Below are 27,826 nucleotides of genomic sequence, written 5' to 3'. Positions count from 1 at the left end.
GAGGACGCCGTCACTGCAGCGCCGCTACGTCACAGGACGCAGGGCAGGGTCACCGGACTCCTCCCCCTAGCGCGCATGCGCAGCAGGTCTGTAGGCAACTCGTGGTATTTCACTCCCCGCATACCGCTTTGTGGTACTCACCGCCTGGCGGCGCGGTTGCGTTTCTCGCCCTGTCTATTGGGCGCGGAGTAAAGCCCGCCCCTCTTCCGCATCTGCTTTCTCTCAGCGGGGGAAGCGTTGCGCAACAACGGACCAGCGGGGCGGGGAAACCCGCTGCCTGCTAGCGGGAAGAAATTGCTTCCGCCCGGCTGCCAGGCTGCGTGCGTCACACCCGTGCGCCGGCGTGGCCGCCGTTGTGTGTCGGCTGCGGCGACGTAGGGGCCCGCGAGCCCTCCCTCGACGGAACTGGCGGGGGGGGTTGCGCTCGCGAGCGCCCAGCGCTTCCGGCCGCCGCGCGGAGCCTGTGCGCAACGGCCCGGCCCCCGCGGGCGGATGCGGCGCTGCCTGGTGAGCGCGGGGAGCGGCGTGCGGCTGGGGGAGGAAATACGGTAGAACCCGGGCGCCACCTGAGGGGGGAGGGGCTGGGTGCCGCGGCAGCTCGGGATACCGTATTTACTCGAGTATATGACGAGTTTAGCATTTGTTGGAGCCCCTTGTTTTAGGTTTGGGGGGTGGGGGGCGTGCCCCATGCCCTCAGCCAGAGCAGGTCCCAGCGGGTACAGGAAGGGATAGGGGAGGCAGGCAGCAGGGCATGCGAACACCTCCGGGCCACTTCGGGATATGCGGGGGCCAGTGGCACAAGGCAGGGGTCAGGCTATGGGAGTGCTGTGCCTCACCCTGCCCCCACCGCTGCTTCCCCTGGGGGGGTGTGAATTTAAGACAACCCCCCAAACTTAGACTCTAGCTGTAGAAACTAACGAGGAATTTAAGACAGCCCTCAACCAAAATTAGACTCAGAAAAACAACAAATGTATACATTTTCCACATTCAGAATCTGATTATTGGGAGGTGGTCTTCAGTTCCGCATTGTGTCACATTTGGGAGCCCGCAGTATTTGTTACTGTGGCACTGAGTGGTTTGGGTTTAGACGTCTCGCGAACGGTTCAGCACCTCCTGCCAGTCAGCAACACCTCTGGGGTGGTGCCCCTCAGCCTGGAACATGACACAGGTACCAGGTAATGCTGTGATGTGGGAGGTGTCAGGTGTCACTGGATTGGACCCCAATCTACAAACAGTTCCACATCTCTCAAAGACTGCCGAGCAGTTTATAGGGCATCTGTATACATGTGGAGAGGCTGCTCCACGCACTGTAATTACAGCATTGGAGCCGACTCAGTGAATCGAGTCTGCTGGAGCATGGTAGTTACCACGCTCTTGCAGCCTCCCGTGTCATGTTTATTAGCATCCCTGTGCTGAAAAATGGCAGCGGGGGCACTTTAAAGTTCATTTGACAAGCTATAGTTAAATACCTACCTGTATTTTTCAGCATGTAACATGCTCTGGGCACTTTAATTAGAGCAGCTCTCAGAGCCTCTCTGATTAAAGCCCCCCAACCAGCACATGTAGAACTGCCCATAGAGTCTGCTGGGATCCGTGACCTTCTCTACGGAAGAAAAATATATATGAAGGTTTCTGTTGGTACTAGATCTGTGCTTGAAGCATAGGACGCTGCTAGCATGCTTAAGTTTTCCAGTGGAGATAAAATGCTCTTGTTGCAGTACATACCCTGTTTTACAGGCCGCATTATTATTTTTCTTTTAACGTATTTCAAAACAGTGGAAGAGTAGCATTACAAGAATTAAGGTGCAACGCACGCTCAGAGTTGTTCTTAGAGCTACGATCCTTCTGCTAGGAAGGGTCGAGCACAAATGTTTAGCAATTCTGCTGTAACAGGCTGATGCATTATGAGATGCATGAAGTGGGTGTCTTGTGACTGGCTCCTGAAACTAATAGGGAGCATGTTGTTTAGAGTTACGGAGTTCTCTAGCTCTAGTGGAAAAATGTGGTGGGTTTGTTGCAGAAGATCTTGCATGTGAGTATAATTAATTGTTTGAACTATTTCAGTTTGTTCAAATAATAATTAGCGATTTATTTTCTTAAATAATACAGTATTTACATACTGTAAAATGTGGTTGAAGGTTTGCATTTCTACAGAGCAGGTTAACACCTAAACCGTGCCAATAGTAACAAAAAGCACTTTTTTCCAATGGCTCTTTGCTTAGTTTGCCCCCAAAACATGAAGTCTGAAATGAGCAGAAAGAGATGTGTGAAATAAATGCACAGAAATGGAAATCATGTTTAGCCACCCAAATTCCATCCTTCGTGCTTAGAGAAGGGGGCAACATGGAGAAAAGGAGACCAGTCATTTAATCCTTGCTCATAAACTGTTCCTGATGAAAGCAGGAATTCTGGGCATGCAGGAAATGCTGCCTTGGTCTCTTGGTTTGTAATGGTAGATGTTGCTTTGAGATACTCAAATGCTTTGACATTAGTACAAGGAAGAGAAAAATAGAGCGTTCAGGCTCTCACTGACTCTCGTCTTAGATGTGTTTGCAAAACCTTAATGGAGTCCTTTGGATGTCCTTTATAATGGAATGATGATTTTTTAAAAACTTCTTGTAATGTGGAGGTTATGGATCTAGAAGTTCAAAAACTAGAAGATGGGAAAGCTTTGTTCTGGGGGTAATAAGTACATAGTGTAAAGGTAGTGCAGGAGGTATCAGTTAGAGATTCTCTTCCTGGTGTAGTATGAGAGCTTAAGCAAGTCCCTCTGCCTGTCTCTGCCCATTGCCACTCCCCATCTTTTGGTCGTCTTGTTTACACATGCTGTAAGTTCTTCAGGGCAGGAACTCTCTTCCTCTAAACTTTGGCATGTTGCACAGTACAAGATGGCCCTGGAGGCATTATTATAGTTACTAATAGTTAAGCAGACTATTCTTGTTCATCTTTTATCTTTTAGTCTACAGAAATATTGTACTGAGTCGTACCAAGTCCATCTGGCCCAGTAGCCTGACTGACAGGAACAAGGAGTGGATGCTACTTGCAGCATAAGAATTGGAGCTTTTAAAAATATTCTTTTAGAAGTGTTGTTGCTGGAAAATCAGTTTTGACAAAATACAATCTTTCCCCAGAAGTGTCTGCTGTCTGGAGAGAGATGGTTAGCTGTGCAAAAAATAGGGCAGAGGGGATACCTTAGACCAGGGACTTTTAACCTTTTTTAATAAGTGTACGCCCGGCAGCTGGACACCAGGATGGGGGGCAGGCACGCAGCTGGACAGAGCGGCAGCAGCACGGGGTGGTGGGTGGCGATGACGGCAACATCTGTCACATGCAAGCTTTCTCCAAGCACACCCCCCCCCGCCCCAGGTTGTCTGGCCAGGGTGGTGGCCCTCGCCCCCAGCCCTGCTTCTGGGGGGCAGCAGCACAGGGTGGTGGTTTGCAGCACTTTATCCCCACCTGCCCACACCTCTTATGGCCTTCCCAAGTACCCCCAGTTGACAACCCCTGCCTTAGGTTACCAATAGACATTGTTCCAGGAAAAGTCATTTTATTTGCGGGCAAACTACAGTCAGATACAGACATTCTTTGCCAGAGCGACTCTCCAAAAAAACCATTCGGGATAAGAAGCAGTAACAGTTACTAAAAGCAAGTGGATTAGATAATAGAGATAAGCACTTAACATCTAAAATGACTCTGGAGTTAAGCACTAGTCCAAGTTGCCTTTTTCAGTGGTGTCTCCTTTCCTCTTGTTCTTTTCCTTTCTGTTTAAAACAGTTTCTTTCTGAAAACTATTCACAGCATCTAGGGAAGTAGGCTATTGCCTATGAAAGTCCATTGCTTTCTGAACCAGTTAGTCTCTAAGCTCTCCTCCTTTCATTCATCGGCCAGCTTTTTGTAGACACCTTTAGTTTTCATTGGAAAATTAAATGCTCAATACCTGAAATATGATGGGTGAACATTTCAGTGAGTTTACTTCTGCCAACAGATTAACATGATCTGTGATGGGGAAACCCAGTTTTTGGTTAACTTGAATCCATATCATTGTTATGGCAAACGCTAAGAAAGAGATGAGACAAAGGAAATATGTAGGTGTTACAACAGAATTGACATTCTCCTTATTAACATTTCCTTATCTTTGCAACAATCCACTTACAAAACTTTAATAATGTAACAGTATCTTGAATATTCATACTTTTGCCTGTGCGGTTAAAAAAACCCAGCAATCGAAAGTGTGTTGTGTAGGAAGGCTTAGAAGCTTACGGAACCTATTTTTTTTCTTATGTATTTGCATGTACAAAAGACAAATGATCTTTTTCAAAGGAAAGGATTTATTTAAATTGAAATATCTAAATTGTCCATTTGGAATTTTATGAACACTTTAGGAATTGTTAAATTAAAGTCTGAAAGTTATTTTGTTCAGGTCTCGTCCTCACGCTTTAAACGAGTAACTCTTGGGCTGAATTCAAATATGGAAAATTTCAGTCCAAAAGAAGAATGTCTGAAAATGTATTGGCAACTCAGAACATTCAATGAAAGTCCTGATATAACCAGAACAGCAGTAGGACTGACCAAGTATCTCTTATAAATGTATGCATCTGTAGGTGTTGAGAACGATCTCCTAAAAAGTGTGAGGCTATTGGGATCTCATGATAACGGGAGAGGAACCACTTTGGAGAAACTATAGTCTGTCCACCTGGGAAGGAACCCATTAGTTTTATAGTTATGCAGTCTTGTAACCTTTTGTGTACTGAGAATTCATATGATCTCTTTACCTCAAAAGACTGTTGTATGAAAGTATTTTGTTTAACCTTGTAAATGTGTGCTTATTGTTTTTCTTAAGAAAAAGGGAATCTTGGTTCTTTTTGCATAAATGAGAGTATTTTTAGAGCCTTCTTTCCCTTTATTACTACCTCTTAGAACCTGATTTGACTAAACTTAAATTATGGTGTAGACGTCAAACTAACTTTTAAAAAAATCCCTATGGGTGTTTGTTAATATATTTTAAAATGTATGTTTGCGGTAAACCATTTTTGAGAGACGATCTAGTCCAGTGGTTTTCAACCTTTTTTTCATTTGCACACCCCTTTGAATGGTAAGTGTGGGTATTCACATATTTTGATTGATATTAGTCATCTTTTGCACCCCCTTTAGACATAGGACCCCCAGAGGTCCATGGACCACAGGTTGAAAACCACTGATCTATTTCATGTTTCTTGCCAGATTTGCAAGACTGCCTCTTAGAAAATGACCACAAGTGCCTAAGTAGAAATGGGACAGTCTTGAAAATATGGACCTGATTTTTAAATATTTGAATTCTGGCCCTTAGTTTTCAATTTGATCACTTGAGTTGTGTTAGTTTCACCATGACAGACCACTAACATGTGATGTTGCTAATAGCTCTTTGCAGAAAGAAGAAAGATGGAAAGTAATGCTGTTTTACTTGAATCTAAGTCTTCACCAATCAACCTGCTAAATGAAATGCATCAGCTGCGTCTTCTGGGCCACCTGTGTGATGTGACGGTTAGTGTGGAGTATCAAGGTGTCCGGGGAGAGTTTGTTGCTCACAAAGCTGTGCTAGCAGCAACAAGTAAGTTTTTCAAGGAGGTGTTTCTTAATGAGAAGAGCATGGATGGCCCAAGGACAAATGTGTTCTTGAATGAGGTCCAGGTAGCTGATTTTGCTTCCTTTCTTGAATTTGTTTATACTGCCAAGGTAGAAGTGGAAGAAGACCGAGTGCAACGGATGTTGGAAATAGCTGAAAAGCTAAAGTGCTTGGACCTCTCTGAAACCTGTTTTCAGCTGAAGAAACAAATGCTTGAATCAGTGTTGTTGGAGTTGCAAAATTTCTCTGAAACTCAGAACTCTGAGGAGGAGGGCGGTTCCCAGCCAGCCGTCTCCTATGAGTCCAAAGCAAATGTTGTAGCAGAAATTGACCATGCAAACTTTCTTCCTGATCCTCCAGAATCCCCAGCAGAAAGGCCCAGCAATGGAATGTCTCCTGAGCTGCCAGCTGTTAAATCGAAGGAGAAGGTAGACAAAAAAAAAGAAGCCATTAAGCCACCATATGCTAAAATCAGAAGGGCCAGTGGAAGGCTGGCTGGGAGAAAGGTGTTTGTGGAAATCCCTAAGAAGAAATACACGAGGCGACTGCGAGAGCAGCAAACAAATGCGGAGGTCGCTGCAGAAGAGAACAAGTTCCCAAACGACCAAACCATGTTTGAAATGGAGAAAGAAGAGGAGCAAGTGGAGAACACGGTGAAGCCTGAAAATGAAGAGTGTGTTGGCAACTTTGAATCTGAAGAAAACCTTAACAAATCTGAAGAGGAGAAGAAGAAACGAGGTGACAACTTCAAATGCAGCACGTGCAAGAAGGAGTTCTTATATGAGAAGAGCTTTCTCAAGCACATCAAGCACAGTCATGGCATTGCAGCTGAAATCATTTACCGATGTGAAACCTGCAACCAGACCTTTGCCAACCGGTGCAATTTAAAAAGTCACCAACGCCACGTCCACAGCAGTGAGCGCCACTTCCCTTGTGAATTCTGCGGTAAGAAGTTCAAGAGGAAGAAGGACGTCAAGAGGCACATTCTTCAGGTTCATGAGGGTGGTGGGGAGCGTCATCAGTGCCAACAGTGTGGAAAGGGTTTGAGCTCCAAAACTGCCTTGAGGCTTCATGAAAGGACGCACACAGGCGACAAACCTTATGGGTGCACAGAGTGTGAGGCTAAATTTTCTCAGCCTTCTGCACTTAAAACACACATGAGGTATGAACAGACTTAACTGGCCTTGTTAGATTCGGGTGGAAAAGGCAAAATCCCCTGGAAAACAACTTGAGCCCTCAAGTAAAGAGGGGATTAACAAGGAGACTGACTGGGAAGTTTCAGTGTTCCCCTTTTCTTTTCTTTGTAGGTGGTTTTTCCTTTGTCTTTCCAGTGGAAGGGAATGCTGTCATTTTTCTTCAAGTCAAACTTGGCCTTCAGCTCCAATCCTGTCAGAGTGCAAGTGCCTGTGTAACTTTACTCATGTGAGGCATCCCATTGCAATCCATGGGACTTGTTCACAAGAGAAAAGCTACCCAAGTTCTGAAACTACTTGTAGGAATGGGGCCTTATTTGTTCTGCACTAATTTGAGCATCCCTAATATTAAGAGGAAAAATATTGTTTAGTAGGAACAGGAATCCTTTAAAAATGTAATGTCCCCAGTGAAGTGTTGAACCCAATACTAAGGTGGTAAGCACCAAATTTCAGGAAGTGAAAATGACTAGTAACAGACCAGTCTGATGTTACTGTTCCAGCAAGGTGAGTGAAGCACAGGAAGTAAAGAGATGGCAGGAGTGGGGAGATCTGTGGTGGTAATATGGCTACAGCACTTTTCATCTTCAGACCTCACTGCCAGCACTGTACCAGAGTTACTGCTCTTCACACATGGGATCTTTGAAGTTCATGTGAGTTTCAGGTTTGGGAGGGCATAACTTGGCTCAATGAGGGCTTGATCTAGTGAGGTGCTGGGATTTACTTTTGCCAGTCCTGCAATGGATGTGCTTTGCTTTAAAGTGAATGAGACGATTCATGCTTTAAGTTAAGCGCATGTGTAAGTGCTCTGTAGGCCAGGAGCCCAAGGCCTTGTAGGACTAACTCCTAACCAACCCTTGGAGTATCGCTGTGAAGTAGGTAAACATGAGGAACCTGAAATAAGGAAATGTATATTCCAAAGTGTCACTTTCAGAGCTGGAAGTAAAATTCAGTACTATCATGTTCCTAGACCATTACTTCCTTTAAGGCATGCAGAATTTATTACATCTTGGTCTCTTAAAACAGGGTGCTTTTTATAGCCTTATAGTCCCTTTGAAGTCAGTGAGCTTGCTCGTGGTAGTAAGTACGCATTTGCAGCAGTGAACCTTAAAATGGTATCACCAACCCAGGTATGGAATTTTTTTCACTTAACAGTGTCTCTTTCTAAACCATAGTGACCAGTCTTTGGAAGTCATGCACGGAGGGATTGAAGATGAAATTCCTCCCCTCTCATGCACCAGTATGAATATGCAATAAGCTAGGTAGCTGTATTTTTTTTAAGCATTGTGAAGGTGTTCAGCATTGTCAGGTCATGCCTACCGAAATAGTCCCAAATAAATTGTATCTAATGTTTTCATATGTAATTTTACGTATAACTTGCCCCCCAACATCATTGCGAAAACTGATCTGCTGTCATCTCTGTTCCTACAAAGCTATTCAAAAGGAGTCGCATAATTTAAGAGCGACGCTTGTGTAGGCTAGAAATTAAAAGTAGAGACAACCAAAGTGAAGTTAGACCTTGATCCTGCAAGCTGCTCTATGTGGAAAAAGGACCCACTCCTTTTGTAGAGCTCATGCAGGATTGGGGCAGTAAGCAAGAAAATGACTGTAAAAGATGGCATCTTCTAATTTTGTGTTCTTTGTGTCCTTGGTTTGATGTACAACCACTTCATATTGTCCCTCTAGCCCAATAAAGCCAAAATAGCCAGAGGAGAGGGAGTCAGGCTGTGTTTTGGCATGTACGTCATTTATAGAAGGTTGTTAGCCAAGTTCTGGTGTAGAACATTTTACTGATTATATCAACCATACAGATGACTCATGGCATTTCAAATCCCAGATGGAGTTGGAACAGTCAGTTGCATTTTTTGTTACGGTTATATATCCCCTTTTTTCCCTCTTTGCCCTGTTTGTAGGAGGTGGGTTTTCTTTTTCTGGGGTTTGTTTGTTTTTTAAGATTCCAAAAATTCCTGGTCCTTGTACAACCAGAGTTAGCATGATGCAACCAGGAACAGTACTGCCTTTGTGCAGATCACAGTACAGCATTGGGCCTTTGATCTAGGGCATCTTGGAGAAACAGACTCTAAAACCCCATGATGCCAAACGTTACGGTCAGTTTTCAGACGATAATCGTGAAGCCTTGCACTATACCTCCCTGCCCCGTCCCCCTCCCCCCAGAGGAGAGACATGTACCTTTTAGCTCAATGGCATTTTCTCATTTCAGAATCCATACTGGTGAAAAACCATTTGTCTGTGATGAGTGTGGTGCCAGATTCACACAGAATCACATGCTTATATATCATAAAAGATGTCACACGGGTAAGAGTTTCTTTTGTCCATGCGTAAAAGGAGGTCTGGTACAGAACTGCTTCTTCATTAGAAGCTAAATGTTTTTACTAGTATAATATGTCTTTCGCATTAAAGTAGAGGGGGAAGTGGGGGGTGGGGGGAGGGGGAACAGCACATCATTTTGTGAGCAGTTGTTTTTTGCCAAGCTAGTTGCTGGGCTTAGAGAAACATACAAGAAAATAATTAATTGTTTAATTATGATTTTCCTTTGGGCAATTCTAAACATTAGACTCCAATGAAATAGCAGCTGTATAATAATGACTACCATCTGGATACTGAGCAGATACTGGTTCTTTCTGAAGTACAGATGTATTTTGATTGCATGCCCTGTATCAGTTGCACTTTTCTTCCAAGCACCACCCTAACAACTCCAAATTTTTCTGCCCCATATGTGTACTCTTGCTTAAAACATCTGAAGAAAACTGTAGCCTCTTTTATAAAATTCTTAGACCAGTTATTAGAAATCTCTCTCTAAATATGTTCATTAATATAAAAAGGAAACTCTAGTGCCTCTGAGTCAAACACATGACTTTGTCATCTGTTTACAACTGGCTCAATCATTAGGTTCATTACATGCTCCTGCAATCTGCCACTTGTCTCACTGTGGATGTGGAGCTTCTGCCCATGTGCATGTCAGGCCATGGCTGAGTGTGAGTTGCCCCTTGAAGTGCTGGGGAGTTTCCCAGTGGTTTCAGTAGACTTTGGATAATTGACTTTCAAAAGGTTGCTTTGAAAATTCAGTTAGTCCCATCAGCTATAAGGCTTTAGTTTCTTTTTAAAGAGAAAATAATACACTCTCTTCTGGCCAAGGTGCAGCAGTTAGCTTAAGAAACATTGCGGGCTCATTATAGTATGCAAACAAGATTACAAATAAATCCCCACCATTTTGTATGCCTCCAGTGTAAATTGAGTTGAATCATAACCAGGGATCCAGGTTTTCTGTTTCCTAAGGGAAAACAGGAAAAACACAGATTTCCCCCTTTAGTTGAGGAAAACATGGATTTCTCATTTTAACAGTAAAACCTGTGGATTTTTCAGTTTTGCAGAGAGCTCCCTGAAAGCTGGCAGGGTTCCAGCCTGCAGGGAGCTGTAAGGAGGGCAGTCAGGCTGGGGGGCACCATGTGCACATAGCTGCCAGGCAGCCTGGAGAGCAGCTCCTGTAAGTAAGGTTGGGGGGGGGGGGGATTGAAGCCAAGGGAGGGAGGGGCTGGGGTTGGAGCTGCTGCCCAGCCAGGGGTGCATGGGACTTGGTGCCCAGGGCTATAATGCACAGCTGCAGGGCCCTGGCGGGGAGTGGGATGGGGCCATGGGCAGCTTGTCTAGGGGGTGGGGCCAGCTCCCCACCGCTGCGCACACTCCCAGGAGGCAGGGTGTAACCCTTGCCTCCCAGATCTGTGTATGGGGTGAGCATGGGCTCCCTCTCCTGGCACCTTCACAACCCAGTGGATGCGACCTGGTACTGCAGGGAATAGTAAGACTGCATAGGGAAGCTGTATGCCGCTGCAAGCTCTGCACTGCCCTGACAATGCATCCCCTGCCCACATGGCAGCACTGAGATACACAATCCCATGCTGCTGTGCTTGCTGCTGCCACATGTGCAGGGGGCGCCTTGCCAGGGCAGCGTGGAGCCCACAGCGCCAACGAGCTTCCCCATGCAGCCGTATTATTCCCTGCAGTGCCGGGTCGCATCCACCAGCCTGTAGAGGCCACGGTGGGCAGCTCACCCCCACCGCATGCACAGATCTGGGGCCATGGGTCCCCTTTGCCCCCCGGGAGTGCCTGCAGTGGTGGGGAGCCACCCTCCCTCCCTCCAGCCAAGCCCACAGCAAGCAGGCAGCAGCGGGGGAGCAGGGCTCTGCTGCAGCAGCTGCTGCCTTGGACAGGAGACTGGATAGCTGGGGGCCCTATCTGGCAGGGCTGGAGAGCAGTGGGGACAGAGGGGCACCAGCATAGGGGGGGTGTGGGGCCAGAGTGAAGGTCACCAGCAGGGCTGGAGGGGAATGAGGGGCCTTTTATTTCTATCATGTATTTTGGGGGTTTTATCATTTAAAAAAAAAAAAATTGCTAATTCTGTCAAGGAAAACCAGGATCCCTAATCATAGCACCCTGAAATTGTTGCTTGTGAAGGTTTTGTTTTCCTTCTGCTTTCCTAATCGAAGTTTCTCAGGTCTCCCCATCTGCGGAGTCTCGGACACTTCTGCCTTAAACACACCCAAAAATGTCACTGAAGAGAGAACATGAAGATAAAGCAAATCCTTCATGAAGCAACTGTCGAAATCAGCTTCTTAATGGAAGTTACCTTCTAATATAAGTGATCAGGGGCATGAGCCAAGGCCCACTAAAGTAAAAGGAAAGTCCCTGCCAGCTGTTGACTTTGAGCTTTTGTTTACTTCATACACCTACGTTTTGATGTCCTTAGGAGATTGCCTTGTATAGGTCCTCAGATGGGTGTATGCTGTACCTTTATCCCGGGGAATTAAACCCATTGCAATAGCTGTGTGCTTATTTGTTTTGCTCGGGGTGTTTGCATGTGATGTCTTTACCAACATTTTATGTGCTTTTGTTTTCTCATTCACCACTTGATCCTTGCTGTAGGGGAAAGGCCTTTTATGTGTGAAACATGTGGAAAGAGCTTTGCCTCTAAGGAGTACTTGAAACATCATAACAGAATACATACTGGTTCCAAGCCGTTTAAATGTGAAGTTTGCTTCAGGACATTTGCACAGAGAAATTCACTTTACCAGCATATTAAAGTTCACACAGGTAGGAAAGATGCTTCTTTGAAAGGCAAAGTACTGTGACCCAACAGGCATAAATCTTAGATTTGCTTCTCTTGGAGAGACTCTGCTGCTTTTGAGCCTAGTAATACCACCTCTATATGGAATTCTTAGCTGTTGACTGATGCAGCGATATTTCATTCACTCTGTTCTTCCTACCTAGCCCTCCAAAAGTGTCCGTTTCTTGCTGGTTAAATTGGAGCAGTACCTATGAAGTACTTCGAGTTGTGCTGGTCTCATTAACGATGCTGAAGCTAAAATACCAATTCTCTGTATCTACTTTGCCACATTTGCATCGGTTTTTATATCTTCCAAACCCATTTTCTCCCTTGGCTGTCCTACTGTCTTTCCTTCTTTTTTGCTATGTCACAGGAAATAAGGGGATGTTGTTCTGCTGAATGATATTTACATATACCAAAGCAGATTACAAAAGGAAATGGATGTGCTAAATCCTGGAGTTCCTGCTTGTATAAATATTTATACTTGTAAATAAGACAATTAATTTAGGCCAGGAGTTTAGTTAATGTAAGATGGTCTGTTGACTCAAGAGTTGCATCAGTTTATGCCATCTGAGGATTTAGCCCTTAAACTCTAGATACAATCTGTTGATTTTGGCTCCAGCATAGAATTACATAAATATGATGTTCCTGAGAATGTATTTGAATGTTTAGTGAAGGTGCCTGTATTTGCCTAGTCAAACAGGTGGAGCATTTGGGCTTCTTAAGAGGCTGCAGCAAGAGCTGCTCAGACAAAGCGTCATTCTAAAGTTCCGCTCCAATTTCAGGTGAACGTCCCTATTGCTGCGATCAGTGTGGTAAGCAGTTCACACAGCTCAATGCACTGCAGCGTCATCATCGAATACACACAGGGGAGAAACCCTTCATGTGCAACGCATGCGGGCGAACATTTACCGACAAATCCACCCTCCGGCGGCACACCTCAGTAAGGAGATATGTTGTCCTCACAGTTCTGGTTTCGAACACTTGTGTGTGCAGGGCATCAATTCCAGGAAAGGGGTCCCATCTCCTTTCTGCTGGTTCTAACCATTGGGAGCCCTTTCCCTGTTACATTGGTATTAAAATACCTCAAAACATTTCCTTGTCTAGTTTAGATTCAGAGCTGTGCTAGATTTACAGACAAATTAATTTCACTGTGGACAGCAGTTCATGTAGGTAATAACAGGAGAGAGGTTTATTTCTAACTTGCCCTGTGACCTGGAGACCTCCATTTCTCTCACTGAGCCAGATGTTTGGCTTGTCCAAGTTTATACATGATGAATGGGGGGAAGAGGGCCCAATCAAGGAGCTGATTAGGGTGCTCCAATGATCTTTCTTGCCCTGGTGCAGCTACAGCTACAGCAGCTTTGGGCTTAGTTGGTACCAGCACTAGCTTCCTCTTGAGTATGCACTGGCATACTCTTGGGCTGGATCCTGCTATAGAAGTCGACACTGGTTACTGCATTGCCTCATGATAGCCAGGAGGCTATAGCAAGTCACTTCTCCTTTTGCACTGCTGAAGCATAAACTGTGTGCAATTGTTTGAGAATAAGTTTGAGATCCTTGGCTCAGAGGTGATCTAGACAAAAACATTATAGTCATTTCAGACACCTAGTGATGACACTGCTTTGTGTATTGTTTCTAGATACATGATAAAAATACACCTTGGAAGTCTTTCCTGGTTATTGTTGAAGGAGCATCTAAGAACAACGAAGGGCACAAGGCAGAACTTCCTGATGCAGAGTATGACGTGTCACCCAAAATCACAGAGAAGCTGCTCTCTATTGCTGAAAATGGCCACTACCAGAACTTGACTATTGTCCCAGGGAGTGTGACCACACTGCATGACAATGGCTGTACCATGGGGACAGACTGTAAGTCTGATGGGACAGTGGGACCCCAAGAAGCCCTCATAGCTACCACTTTAAGTGAGCTTACAGTGCTGCATACACAGACTGACTCTATTCAACCACAGCTCCACGCTCTGGTAAACATGGAATAAGTTGGTATTGTTCACATATCCAACCTGGACTATAATTCTTTCATACCCTTTGACTCTGCCAATAACCCATGGATAGAATTAGGTCAGGCTAATTCTCCTCATTAGGAAGAGGGACTGGCTGTGAATGGCATCCCCATGATTTCTTGAATTTCAGATCTCCTTTGTGACTATGAAGTGGTCATTATTTCCAATTTGCGTAGTCTGGCTGTAGCTCCTTTTCCCAAAGAATAGGGTAGAATAGTAACTACCAGTTGGAGGAGCAGGGGAGGGGGCAGTTCCCTGTCCCCATCACATTAGTATGGCAGTCTTGAAATTCACTGGTCTCTGATGTCATGGCATTGTTCATTTATTCTATCCGTTTAATCTCTGGAAGTGTATCCATCCAAGATCTTTTACTTATCCTTTTCTGCAAAGGTATGTTGAACCCGTTCACCCCTTGGCATGGATATGCTAGGAGCAGTTCCTTAGGAAAGAGAGAGGGCATAGGTTTGATTCGGCTTCCCACCAGCTTGATTCCACAATGTGGGTAAACAACAATGCTTTCACGTCTCTGGGCCTGATAGCTAATGGAATTCGGTTAATTTTCTCTGGAAATAGGTCTCACTTAAAATGGTTAAAACCATTTCCTGAAATTAATTTTCCTCTCTGCCTTTTCCAAAGATTGGAGCAGTAGGAGCAAGTCTGGAAAAGCAGAGTTGCATTCCAAGGGGTCTCATTTTGCAATAGCAAAAATGTGGAGACTTCAGGCTGTAGGATTTGGTGTTACAAAATGGATTACAATGTCTTGAAATAGCTTGTGGCCTTCTATTTCTGACTTCCAGTAATATATGTCAGAGCTTTTGATCCAAAAGGTTTCATCCAGCAGGCTTAATATTTTTGGCCTATTAATTGCTCTAACATAAAAGCTTTACTCCTTCAGAACTTGAAGCTTTTGCATAAGAGACTAACCTCCCTTCAGCAAAACTACCTCATGGAAGGCTCTCAGGGCTGCTCTGTGTTTGTTTTGCTATAGGAGCTGTACAAAGCCTAGTAGAGGCACTGGCTGTAGCAGCAAAAATCTTCTTGTTGATTAGACCACTCTCCCCACACTCTGCCACCTCTGAAAGAGCTCTTGTCACTAAGTTAATGTCTGCCCAGGGGGTTGCTGTCATAGTCATCAGTGATGGGTGTGTTTTCTCTTCTTCCTTAGGTGTCCTACTACAACTTTGTAGTATAGATCAGGCCTTAAATTACAGGATTAAGATTTAAAGCCACTGCAGGGGCTGGAAGAAAAAAAAAGATAAATGATGTAGTTCTCAAACTCATACACCTTCATTTTACAATTGGATCTGATACAGCAGACCTCCACTGACTTAATAGGGCTTCATACAAGGGCAGGGAAAGATCCATTTGCAAGAGGTGTCTGTGCATGGTATGTGGAAAACAGTGGGCATGTCTATATGTGTGCTGGACTGTACTGTCACATTTAGTACTTAAGTATTAAATGACTCCACAGTCCCAATGCCACATGGGTCACTACCAAAGCTACTGTGCAGTAGCATCAGGAGTCACGGTTCATACCCACCAACGCTACAGTGACTTACTGTCTTGTGTAGAGGTGCCCAGTGAGGCTCAGGAGTGAGAATATAGGCAAGGGTCCTTCTTGCAGTGTCTGAAAGATTTAGAAAATTTGTGAACAGGCATCTCCATGATGACTTCAGTGAAGCTTTTCTATAATTCAGTGTTAGAAATGGTGCAGGTTTGGGCTGGTGCCTGAAAAACAAGACTGTGAAACTAACAGCTGAGGCAAGTGCCAAAAATCGCATTAATGATGACTACATGTCCATGCATTTTCCTCCTTAAAGGGGGTAGAGAGTATGTGCAGTGGAAATGTATAATGGGTTTATCTTGACAATGTGCCTTTTTACATAAAAGAAGGCGATTAAGAGTTAGATGGTTTTAAAGGTATTTAGACTTCTTCAGTGACAGGTGGGGGTTCTAAAACCTTTAGAAATCTGGGCTCAAGTGTTTGCTCCGAAGCCTATTATCCCAAGAATAATCCTTATGTGAATCTCAGTTAAGTTAATGCCATTTCTCAGAACTGGGAATTACAGGGAACATGCAGGCCCATTCCTTAAAACAGCCCTTTCTCTATTCTTCTCTCTACAAAAGAGAAAAGAAACCCAATGCACACTGCCTGGTCATTATTAGTAGTAGGTAGTCATGGTTTTTACTCCTTGTTTTGCAATGAGAAGAATAATATTGTATAGATGGCAAAGGGGACACAACAAGGATATTTCTGAAGAACCATTTCTTCCACCCTAAACACTTTCTAAGTAAGCTGAAAATTAAGGTTTGTGTTCTCCCTACATGGATTGATTGGCTTGTTACTTTTTGTTACAAAACACAAATGGAATTTTGATATGGAATTACTATGATCAACTGAGCAGAGGTAGTTAAGACTTAAAAGAGAGTGGAGCAGGATTAGCCCAGAGTACTCAGGTACAGTTACCAGCATCATCTTGAGTTATTTTTAGAACCGAGGACTACCTGGAAGAGAGCTCTGTGCTAGGAAACACTGTGGGAATATTACAAAGCAGTTAATATCAGTACAGCTTGTGCTTTTAGTAAGCATCTGTGAAATTAATCGAGAACAATTCCACATCGCCCTTGTTTAGGTTACTTGCTCCAGTTCAGGGCCAAAACCACACAACTCTACCAGTTTAACACTAGCTGAAAATCTGCCCTTTTGTGTTGCAACTCAGTTTTTTTGTGTGTGAATTCTCTCTCTTACTTATATTAAAACTTTAGTATTTTCACAGTAACCTCATTGGCTGAAGCTTTTTCTTTTAAGAACCAACTTGAGAAAAGCTTGCAGTAATACCTTAAGTGGGCCAGGAACAGAATCCCTCCATCTCCTTAAGGACCCACACTAGTATACAAAGTGCCACAAGTCACTGAATTGTGGAACAGACTTATTTTTGCATCTTAAAGTATTCCTGATGTTACTATAGGAAGAGGGACTTGAGGAAAAGATCTCCAAGAGGTTATATTTGAAATATTTATTCATATGTTCCTTTTGATGTTCATGATTCCTAATGATCAGTGTAAGATGGTTGTAGATATATTTAAATTCTCAGCATTAGCACTTGTAGACAGGGAAGCTTTTGTATTCTGAATATATGAAAATGAGTTACCTGTATAAGCTGTTCTTATTAAACTATTATTGCCCTTTCCATAAATGACTTGCTGTCAGTACCAGACTCTTCTGTTCAGACTAACATACATGTTAAATGCAATGAACTTTTTTAGATGTTTAGAAGATAGGCTTATGGGATCTTTCATAGCAAAACTACCACCTCCTCATGTGCCAAATTTAAAGTGTCAATGAAATGACAAATGAATCAGAACCTCTGTAAGTATTAACTGAAATCACAGCAGATAATGTGCAAGACTAGACGTGAGCAAAATACAATACGCCACAATGTCTTCCTAGTTAGATCAGGATGCCAGGGCCACAAGATCCTTTGAAGGGTGTTGCAAGAAGGAGGAGAAGATAAGGGCAGACTCAGGCTCTCCCAGCTCTCAACACTTAAAGCATCATTTAAGCCACTCATTCTACCAGAGGACAAAACTCAAAGTCCCCCACATTTGCAGTTCCTTGTGCTAATGCAAGCCATTGTGCATCACTGTACGAGGTGCCAGTGACATTCAGTATAGTTTGCATGTGATAACTGAGGAACCACATACAGAATTTGAAACCTGTTGCCTAACCAAAACATGGATTTCAGGATTTTTTTTAAATGCTAAAATAGAGTGTAGCTTTAGCAGTTGCCTGTAAAGCACATGCTTCTCAATGAGCTGTTCAACAGGAAAGAATGCTCAGCGCTACTATTCATAGTTTCACTTTATTACTGTACAGATTCACACACACGTTCTGTTCTTGCTAAGACCGTTTCATTATTGATTAATACAGATGCTTGACCTAAAAAAGAAAAACAGAAAAAGAACACACCAGCCTGGCAGCTTGGCTCCAGTTTGTTGTTTTAAAACAGCTGTATCACAAATTTACAACATGGATTACATTGGGTAACATGCTGGAGTCCATTAGACAAACCAAGGTTCACATTCAGACAGTACAATTTGAGAGCACATTGATAAGATTATACAACCTAGTGCATCTGCTGTTTCAGTACACTCAGTGATGTATCTTGTCACAACTGTGCAAAAATACTGGTTTTAGGTCCTGGAGGGGAAAAAAACCCACTAAACCAACAAAAGGTAAAGTAAACAAAATGACGTTTAAAAAACCCCCAGAACAGCAACTCTATATAACATCTACATTCCCTAGCTAGTCAGAATCTAATATCCATGCAAAATTTCATTTAAATCACAAAATTGTGGGCATGACAAGAGCCATCACTTCACATAATCAAAAATATCTTTCCTTATAAATTCTCAAGTTTAGAACAAGTACAGGCATTAAATTTCTACAAAAACAGCTTGCTCTCATTCTAGGCTAGTGATTTTTAACCAAAGGCTATGTTTCTGTGCAAAGAAGAGCTACGTGCATCCTCCTTGGATTATCTGTGCTAGAGGGGGAGGTTTCAATTAGTAAGACAAGAACAAAACAAAAAAGGTTTTTTGCCACCTATATAATAGAGTTCCTTCAAGAGACCCTCCTGTTTTGCCCATTTACTATGGAAAAGCCATATAGTGATGTGCAACATGCATTTTACAGTAGCATCACATGAAGACAACAGCTATCAGGAGCTTGCACATGAGCAGTAACTGCACAAGGAAATATGCCAACGGGCTAACATCTACTTTTATCGCTACATCTGATTTGTTACACTTCCCTTGTCCCTAGCACACTCTGTGGCTGACAGTTACTGCAAATGGCAGCCTGTGCTCCTAGCATGACCAGACAGAGAAGCTCCATCTCATTCTAAAAAATGAGACGCTTCGGCAGAATCCCAGGAACTGCTTTGTGCTATGAACATCCTGAGCTAGGTTCTTCTCTGTGCCTTTGTGTAAGGAACATGGGAGTGCACTTTTCTCTCCAAAGAAATGGTTTTCCTAAGGGGACAGTAGGAGAAAGGAAAAAAAAAAAATCAGTATACAAATGCTTGTGTGGGTGGCTGTCTTCCCCCTCCAGGTCAATCATATGGCACATCTACAAATCAACCTTTCATTAGCAAGCAAGTTTAACAGAAAGTGACAGGTTCAAGAATGATTCCAGATGGTAGGAAGCAATAGGTCTAGTCCAACTGAACCAAAATAAGATGAGTAACGTGCATGCAACTGAAGGGGCTTCAAATGCCAATGAGAGAGCCAAGTCCAGTTCTGACTAAGTGCTGATACAGGGGTAAAAGGAAGAATCTGTTCTCCCTGGCTAACTTGAGACAGCAGAGGAGGAGTACAGGCTGACTCCAGCATTGCTTAAGAAAATTTTCTATTGCAAGAGGGATGGGAGAATCATCCATCTTCCTCCTAAATAAATCAATGACATGTCTGTGTTTAAAGAAGAGCCTAATTTGTTCCACAGCAGCTTCCCCTATCCTGCTGTCCATATACACAGTGGCTCAAGCAGCTGCCCTGCATAAGTCTCAAGCCATCCCTGCAGCGGCCAACTACTGTAAACAAAAGCTGGTTTTGCATGTTACACAGCTTTTTCAACACCTCTGACATGAGCCAAGTTGCTTCTTCCTTTCTCCTGTTTCTTCATTGTGTAACTACATCCTGTTCAGCTGGCAAGTAGGAAAAGTTGTAAATTCTACTAGGAACAGAAAGAGATCTTGTCCAAACTGAGTAAATTGTGTCATCTCAGTCAAAGTGCAGAGTAAGCTGCACTTTGCACAACACAGAGCTAGAAGGGCAGAACAGAAGCCCTTCCCGGGTTGAGTTAGATATGTAAAAAATACTTAAGTGAAAAGGGGATGCAAATTAAAAGCCCTGGAGATGGATTATTAAAACATTCTTGTGTTTTTTCTTTCCTGGAATTCTTCATTTGGTCTCAAGGAATTTTTCTGTAAACAAATGATAGTTCTGCAGTGTCTCCAGGTTCTTAGAACACACTGTTTAAGTTACTCCAAGAAACACAGTCATTCAGACCCATTTTGTCTTGGAAAATTGGCAGCCCAGACAACACACAGAAAAATGAAAGCCAGCAGCTCCCCTGTTAGGAATGTGATAGGTCCATGCATACCTGCAGCATTCCTTCTTACACAAACACAAGATCCAACTTGGGCCAATCCTGGTAGCAATATAACTGTCAGCTGTGGGATACTAGTGTTTTCCTACTTTATGAAAATGGACAGTTTAAAAGGTCAAGTGACTCAAGTGGCATTTACACAAGTACAGCTAGTAGTAGCCTTTGCTTGTGTATGCAACATTGATGATATACAAAATCATTTCCACAGCTTACTCTTACAGCAGAGAAATAAGCCACATCACACTAAGAAACTGTATATGGTCACACTTTCATTTATATTAAATATAGGTTGCTTGTCTAATTAGCTGCACTGAAACCAAGGCTTGCCCAAAGGAAAACAGAGTGCACGCGTTTAAAAAAAAAAAAAAAAAAAAAAAATCACTTTAGTGTTTTCTTCATTTCAGCGTAATGTGAAAGCAAAGCCTGATCAAGCTATGGTCCAGCCATGCTAAGGAGGGTTCTCTCTTCTAGTATTGTGTCTAATGCAGTGGATTTCACACACCACAACACTGAGATAGCTCAGCCAACAGCACAATAGTGAAACGTGTGTCCTGGCACACACATGAAAAACACCTGCAGTAAAGATGATAGCAAGAGCTCATGTAAATGAAAAGTTAGAAAAATATATTATTACTTGGGTAAAGTCATCTCAGGGTAGGAGGGATGGGATGCACCACAAAATAAAAGTGGAAAAATCTCTTCAAGAAAAAATAGAAGAAACTTACATTTTATATATAGTTCTTAAATATAAAATACATGATTGACTAGGTCCTATTTAATAAGTTTGTGGAGGGGTAATAAACTATTAGAAGTGGTCATCCCTCCCCTCTGAAGAATGATCAGGGTTTCAGACCTACGTCATTATGTATTCTGTATTTATACATGCACATGTATCTGTAGAGTACATACACACATGCATACTGTATATAAAAGGTCACAAGCTTTTCACTATCACCATCAAAATAGCTTTACCATTTTAAAAACAAAATTCTAAACATATCTGAGTGAAGTCCATTAAAAACATAAAACATTAACAGCAGCATTAATTCAGAAACTTGCGTGTACTGCATGTCATGAGAAGAACAGATACTTACACACCTGGATCAAAAGGGCCTGGAGATCACAAACTTGTAGAGTAATGGCAGAAGGGATTTAAAATGTAGACTTGGCTCATCAGCTAGCAAAAATAAAGATTTCTGCCATAAGTGTTTCTTTCATCCATCTAAGAGTTTCACAAACCTTTATTGATTTCACAGTGGAAGGATCCATCAGCAACACCTAAAGTATCATTTCTTTCCCCATCCATGTCATGTCATCCAAACAGACAGCAGGATACTAACACCACACAAGTCATTGGTTCATAAGTGACAAAGTTAAGCTAGACATAGTATCAAGTATCCCTTAATGGTCCCTGGCCGTAACACAAACACAGATTTAAGAGTTAGGCTGCATGCCACAAAATATCACAGACAAGTCACTTCAAGTCTCCTTCCCCTTCGCCTTGAATGGACTTTTTGATGCGGAGCAACATGGTGGTTAGCCACTGGTCCAAGCGAGAAATGGAGTCAAATTCCTTGACCTGATGGAAGGAAGTTTAATGCTGGTTATTAGAAAGTAAACAGCAATGCTAACAACAAATCGGTACACTGCATTTAATTAACTTAAAAAAATCTATGGCTCTTAAAGTTTACATATAATTTGGTAAGAGAGTCACTTGACTGGGATGGTTTGGTCAGGGCTGATCCTGCCCTGAGCAGGCGCCTGGACTAGATTACTTCCTGAGGTCCCTTTCAGCCCAACTTTTCTGTGATTCTATTTCCTTAACCCAGTGATTCTCAACCAGGATTACTAAATCCTTTGAAGGATGCCCCCAAAAGTGTAAGGAGATAAGCAAATAAGTATAGGCTCAAGCTCAGTCCTTGCCTAGCCAATCTCCTACTCCCACTGCAAAGCCCCTTCTGCTAGGAGATAGAGCATTGTAATGTTAGTTGGGGTTTTTTATTGGGGGGGGGGGGGGGGGTTCAATTCACAAGTTACAGAGAACTGCCTTGAGTACAATGAAGGGTGCCTAGAGTCTATAAAGTTTGAAACCCACTGCCTTATGTCATTAGCACCTGCAGGAAGGTCAGTAGGCTTTGTGGATCAGACTCTAAGAATTCCAAGTCAAAAGCTGGGGTTTCGCTCAAAAATGGGGCAACTCTTGGAGATGGAAAACTTTGGCAAACTTAAGGTCACTCTCTCAGAGAGGAGGCAAATTTGCTCCTGGAGAAAGGGTAAGTGGCAGCCCTGCTACTCTTCATCTCTTGCTATTGGCCATTTCGTGTCAGGATAGTGACAGTCCTGGAGAAGGCCCTGAGCTTTCAGTGCAGAGAATCATCAGTGGAAGAGCGAGAAGCAGCAGATAGCAGTGGGATCCTTGGGGAAGCACCAGGGGGTTTAAGAACATTGCTCCACTCTGTTTGTGGCAGGGGGGCACCACTCAAATGTTACTGGGGCCCATGGGGAAAGTTGCAGCCTCCACTGGACAGCAAACAACTGGGATCTGCTCCACACGGACATAAGACCGAATCAGAGCTTGCCTATACCAAGGTCACAGGCATGGGCCATCAAACACATGCAGGAGGCAGGGACATAAGGGGCTACTCACTGCTTCTGTGTATGCTTCGCAGTTTTGTTCCTCATATGCTTCCAGCAGCTTCTAACAAAGTTAAATCAAAGGCTACATGTTAGAAGGTAAATGAGGCAGGAATCCAGCTTGCCAGCCATTTCTGCTATGCTACAGCCTACCCATTATTAACGAATGCTTCTCTGTGTTGAGAAGAGACCTGAAAGAATCCTGTCCTTGAGCACAGGACAGAATGGTTAACTCCTTAGTCTGTTATGCCCAGCAACAGATAGTAGCAGGATACCGCCCAAGCAGACTCTTTGGATCTATTCCACCGCCCTACATCAAACAAATGAAAATCTGCTTTCATTATAATCATTTTCCACTCACAGTTCAGTCCCCATTTTCATGCATTCCAAGGGATTTGAATGCAGGTATATATGAGGCTGGTGCCCTCTAATACATGCAAATATAAAGAGATCGTTTCCCACAAGAGAAGGACACAGGAGAAGGGCAGCCTTTCTATTTGCAGACCAGTAATTAAGCTGTGAGGACATCAATCACTATCAGCTCCACTTACTTTTAACAACTTGCACTCTCGTGAATCTGTGAATGCTGGAAACATTTCTTCATATTTCTCTAGGGCCAGCTGAAAAGCAGAGAAGCCAACACTGAGGTTCACTCCACACCTTTACCTTCAAACATCTGTGTGCAGATGAACCCTAATGCTTCTTGTTTACCTCACACAATCCTTCATGGGGCCTAATGTGAAAACACCACATTTTAATGCATCAGACTCCAAGTGAATCCCAACAACGCAAGAAGTTGAAACATGGCCTTACAGGGTGTTGATATACACATGCTGGGGGGGAGGGGCCCTTTAATTAAAGCGGCTCTTGGAGCCGCTTTAAAAAATGACGGCAGGGGTGCTTTAACTAAAGCTTGCCAAACAAGCTTTAGTTAAACCACACCTGCCTCCATTTTTCAGCACGGGGACGCTGATGCACATGACGCTGGAGTCTACTGGAGCACAGTAATTCCCACACTCCAGCAGACTCAATTTAATTGAGTCTGTTTTGATGTGCTATAATTATCGCGTCGAACCAGCCTCACTGCACATGTGTAGGTACCCATAATAGGGACTGAGGTGCATCTGAAGTTTTTCAGAGGTGGGGGAAAAGGGTTGCATGTGTGTGTATAAAGCAGCAGGTGCAAGAACAGGAATTAGGTGCTTTCTACACAACCCAGGCTAAGGACGTGTTTTCTGATGCCAAAGTTGAGCTGGAGATCTTAAGTTACGATGCTAACAGCAACCAGATTTTCTGAATCTGCTCATCTCAGAGCACGAGCAGGGGCTTACAGACTGTCAGGCCCTCACAGATGGAGCTGCTGCCCTTGCTCATGATTCTGCATTGTCTGCTTTAGAAAGCAAGTGGCATTTCAGATACAACACTGTTTTAGTTACAGTTATTTCAGCAGAACTGTAGGTGCCAGTGCACCTTCGCATGGCTAATGTGGCACTCTACGCAGCCACATACTAGCAGTTTCTGGCACTTCTGATAGTTTAGATTCAGCATACTTGCATTCACCCTGCACCCCTTTACTGGGCATGCTCAGCACACTGTGCTGTAGCTGCATAGGTACCCAGGCAGAACAGAACTGACCGGCCACGTGCATAGTGCCAGGTACTGCAGGTAACTGCCTGACTCTCATGAGGGAGATGGAGAAGGAAGACCTTCCTACCTTTTAGCCCAGTAGCCTAGTGGTTAAGGCACTTACCCAGGGAATAGAAAACCTGAGTTCCAGCCCCGCTTCCTTGCCCAGAAAAACCTTGGACCTTCATCTCCCATTTCCCAGCATGGTGCCCTACAAAGCAGGCCACAAGCTAAGTATTGCCCAGAAGTGTCTTCAGCCCTCCCAAAGGTGAGAAGGTCCCCTGGCACGTTGGCAAGCAGTGTGACCCTATTCCACCACAGACAAACTCAACCAAATATTGCCATTACACAGCTACATGCACACCACTTAGGCACTTGAAGGAGAAATAGGCTGGAGCCCCAAGCGTTCTCCAGATGAGTCAGAAACTAGGAACTAGCAGACAGTTATATGCAAATCCCCAGCTTCCCACAGTTTTTCATGAACTCATCCCTCCACTATAACATAGCCCCTGCCCAGCTTTGAGTCAAGCCCATTCCCTTAAGCCAGGGGTGGGCAATTATTTTGGGCAGAGGGTCACTTACTGAGTTGTGGCAAGCCATCGAGGGCCACATAACAGGCAGCCAGGGGCAGATAAATATTAGTTTTCTAAATTTTTTAGGGGCCCCACAGGCTGGATTGAATGGCCTGGCAGGCCAAAGTTGGCCCCCAGGCCACATTTTGCCCACCCCTGCCTTAAGCCAATCTAGAGCCAGGTCAACCTTTCATATTCAAATGGACACATTCTACAATGTGCCTGGAGATGAAAAAAATGGTGTTCAATTCACCATGCGAGCAACCTTTTTAAGCAGCATTCACTGTTGATGTACATTCTTCAAGTGGTGTATTCCTCAGGCTTATCATGACAGCTGTAAAGCTTGTATTAGTGGCAAGTGATGACTGCACCCCAGCTACACATTCATCTCCCCTTTCAGCCTAAACTGACTAACACTTCTCTAAAGAAATACAAAAATCTAGAACTCTTGGTTCCAAAATGATACCTTTTTTAGACCAACTGAGAAGTTGCACAAAAAAACCCACAAACTTTCTCTGCAGGCTTTCAGGCTCTCACACCCTTCATCGGGTTCAGGGAAAGTTCAAGATGGTAAAAAGTCCTCATATTTAGGAAATAAACTTCATTTTTGGACAGATGAAGCAGAAGCTGAAAAAAACTGTCTCTCTGGGTCCATGAGAGTCTATTTGTGAACTTGCTCTTTGCTGCGTAGATCAAGCAGGATTTATTCCCTGGTGGCGTTGGATGGCAGGCAGGGAGGTATAGAAATCTTACTTATTGTTCAGCAATGAAGTTTATAATAAAACAACAACAACAACAACAACAACAAAACACCCAACCGGCTAAAATTTGGCATCTTCCATGTTTCAGGGATGTATTATTATTATTAGACCAACAATTTTTTGCAATTTCTCAGTTGATCTAAAAATAGGTATCGTTTTGGAACCAAGAGTTCTAGATTTTTGCATTTCTATTTGTCTCAGACCAACACGGCTACCACATACATCCCTGTAACATTTCTCTAGGAATCTTTAGTGTCTTCTGTGCAGGGGAGAAAGGATCCTTAGCCAGACTCCTAAAACCAACTCATTTCTCTCCCTGCCTCTCTAAACTAGAGACTAAAAGGCTAAATGAAGGTCTCCCACAGTCAACAAAAGGAAGTACATTCTTGCTTTTAGAGATGGAAGCCAGGCATGACGTAGAATCACCTCTCTCTGCAACTTTGTAGGACCACATTCTCATAAACTGACCTTTTTTGGACCCAGAGGTTTCAAGTCAGACAACAGCCTGATTCACCACACAGTACAGTCAATGCAAGGACTGATGGGTTTCCACAGGTTTTGCCTCAGTCCACCCAATACTTGATTAAGCACGCAAAGAACTGTACTTGATTGTCTACCTTGGCTAGTTTGTGCTTATAAAGCCCTGGCACAAGAACTCAAGCCAAGTTTAAGTCAGGGTTAAAGTCAGCCCCAAAGAGATTTCTGATGAAGAATTCCTTGCGTTAAAAAATCTTGTCTAACTCTATTGCAACCATACAGTTGGTCCAATAAAAGATATAACCCCAAAGAATCCCTGCCTCTAGCATAATTTTTGGACTGTCATGGCTACAACATCATTCTTACACTGAAAAGATTCCTATGCATTTTAAATCCTGACCAAGATTGGCAATATAAATTTTGAAGAACCATAAATCCTGCCTTTTTATGGTACAGATCCTGTTCTATACGTGGAGAGGGAGGATCAGATGCTGCACATCCAAAATGAAGAATTGGTTGTCTTGCTCTCCCCCGTCTGGTGCTAAGGAGAAGGTTTTTTTTACCTTGTTTTCTGAAAACAAATTGCAGGCCCCATCCTGTAGTTATGAACATGGGAGCCCACTCTGTGGAAACACAAGCTTGTTGTAGTCACACAAAAACTCATGTCAAGGTTGATGGTCATTTGATGAAGAATTTAGATTATGCATTTGTATAGGATACTTTGGATGGGGACGATCCTGCCTCAAGCTGGAGGTTGGACTAGATGACGTCTGGAGATCCTTTCTAGCCTTACTGCTCTGTGATTCTATAATACTAAGCTTTCCAATGTGAAGTGAAGTGAAGTGAATCTGGGGATGCTATACATTTTGGAAGAACGCACAGGAGAGGACTAACCTTTGCGTTCAACTCATCCACAATGAAGTGGCAAAGAGCAGCCTTGAAGAAGTACTCTTTTGCACTGTACTTGAGCAAAGGGTTGTCCATGGTGCTTGTTGCAACCTAGACAAAGAGGTAAGATTAAATCAATGAATACCTTACAGCAAGGGCTTAACTAGGTATCCAGGAGGGGATCAAAATTGGACACACTCACTCCTACATGTATAAACAGACAAGATTACAAAAACATGGGAGGAATACCAGGCCCTTGGGAAAAATAAAAGGCTAAACAGGTTTCTTCCGATACCTCTAATTCCAAAGAACAATGTTCTCGGTGAGTGAGTTTTGTGAAACCCCATTGGTCTCCTATTGGGTTCAAAAGCAAGTAGCAGAACAACATATTCCAAACTAAAAATCTTTCAGTAAGATGCAACAGCTCAGTTTGTACTTGGACACTGACTGAAACCAAACAGGACCTTTGGAGAAAGCAGTAGATTAAAAAAAAGAAGAAAAAAATCCCACAACCCAAATACATGTATCGTTTAAATTCACAAATGAGGTTCCACAAGCCGTAAATGACTCCTTACCAATATTTTGAAGTCTACCATCCTTTTTTCTGAATGTTTAACATGTAAAATGAAGGTAAAATTTGGGAGAAACAAAATCTCTATTAAAGTGATCCACTCAATTGCACTGATACCAGACAATAGTTTGGGCCAGGGCTGTCCGAAGTCCAAGTGGTGGAGAGGCCACAGTTTGTGGCCACCCCCCTGC

The 27,826-nt window shown here is 43.4% G+C and overlaps 2 protein-coding genes across 4 annotated transcripts in view; one reads left to right on the top strand and one right to left on the bottom strand.

The window, feature by feature from the left end:
• The first annotated feature begins 150 nt into the window (after positions 1 to 150).
• GZF1 (GDNF inducible zinc finger protein 1) lies at positions 151 to 17,137 on the top strand. 2 transcript variants are annotated; one of them, XM_006278820.4, is made up of 6 exons: positions 151 to 507; positions 5,398 to 6,764; positions 9,014 to 9,108; positions 11,734 to 11,901; positions 12,700 to 12,857; positions 13,557 to 17,137. In XM_006278820.4, exons 1-6 carry the CDS (start codon positions 493 to 495, stop codon positions 13,911 to 13,913), a joined length of 2,160 nt encoding a protein of 719 aa, XP_006278882.1. In that variant the 5' UTR covers positions 151 to 492; the 3' UTR covers positions 13,914 to 17,137. The 2 variants fall into 2 exon arrangements, with proteins under 2 accessions (XP_006278882.1, XP_019346565.1); XM_019491020.2 differs by having other exon boundaries at positions 330 to 548.
• Positions 17,138 to 17,781: 644 nt separating this feature from the next.
• NAPB (NSF attachment protein beta) overlaps positions 17,782 to 27,826 on the bottom strand; it is a 49,785-nt gene continuing 39,740 nt past the window's right edge. For both annotated transcript variants that reach the window (XM_019491051.2, XM_019491052.2), the window contains 4 exons: positions 27,071 to 27,175; positions 23,292 to 23,360; positions 22,754 to 22,804; positions 17,782 to 21,685 (listed from right to left, as the gene is read on the bottom strand). In XM_019491051.2, the coding sequence (XP_019346596.1) occupies positions 21,581 to 21,685; positions 22,754 to 22,804; positions 23,292 to 23,360; positions 27,071 to 27,175 (330 nt within the window). In that variant the 3' untranslated portion in view covers positions 17,782 to 21,580. The remainder of the gene's footprint in view (positions 21,686 to 22,753; positions 22,805 to 23,291; positions 23,361 to 27,070; positions 27,176 to 27,826) is intronic.

The sequence above is a fragment of the Alligator mississippiensis genome, chromosome 1 (genome assembly GCF_030867095.1).
Source record: "Alligator mississippiensis isolate rAllMis1 chromosome 1, rAllMis1, whole genome shotgun sequence".
Classification (NCBI taxonomy): Eukaryota; Metazoa; Chordata; order Crocodylia; family Alligatoridae; genus Alligator; species Alligator mississippiensis.
Note: the sequence above shows the minus strand (reverse complement) of the source record. Positions and strands in the feature narration are given on the sequence as shown.

What these genes read in the sequence shown, in the direction of transcription:
- GZF1 (XM_006278820.4), top strand. An exon ending in GCACTTAAAACACACATGAG is followed by an intron (nt 6,765 to 9,013) that starts GTATGAACAGAC and finishes TTCTCATTTCAG; the next exon opens with AATCCATACTGGTGAAAAAC. An exon ending in CCCTCCGGCGGCACACCTCA is followed by an intron (nt 12,858 to 13,556) that starts GTAAGGAGATAT and finishes TATTGTTTCTAG; the next exon opens with ATACATGATAAAAATACACC.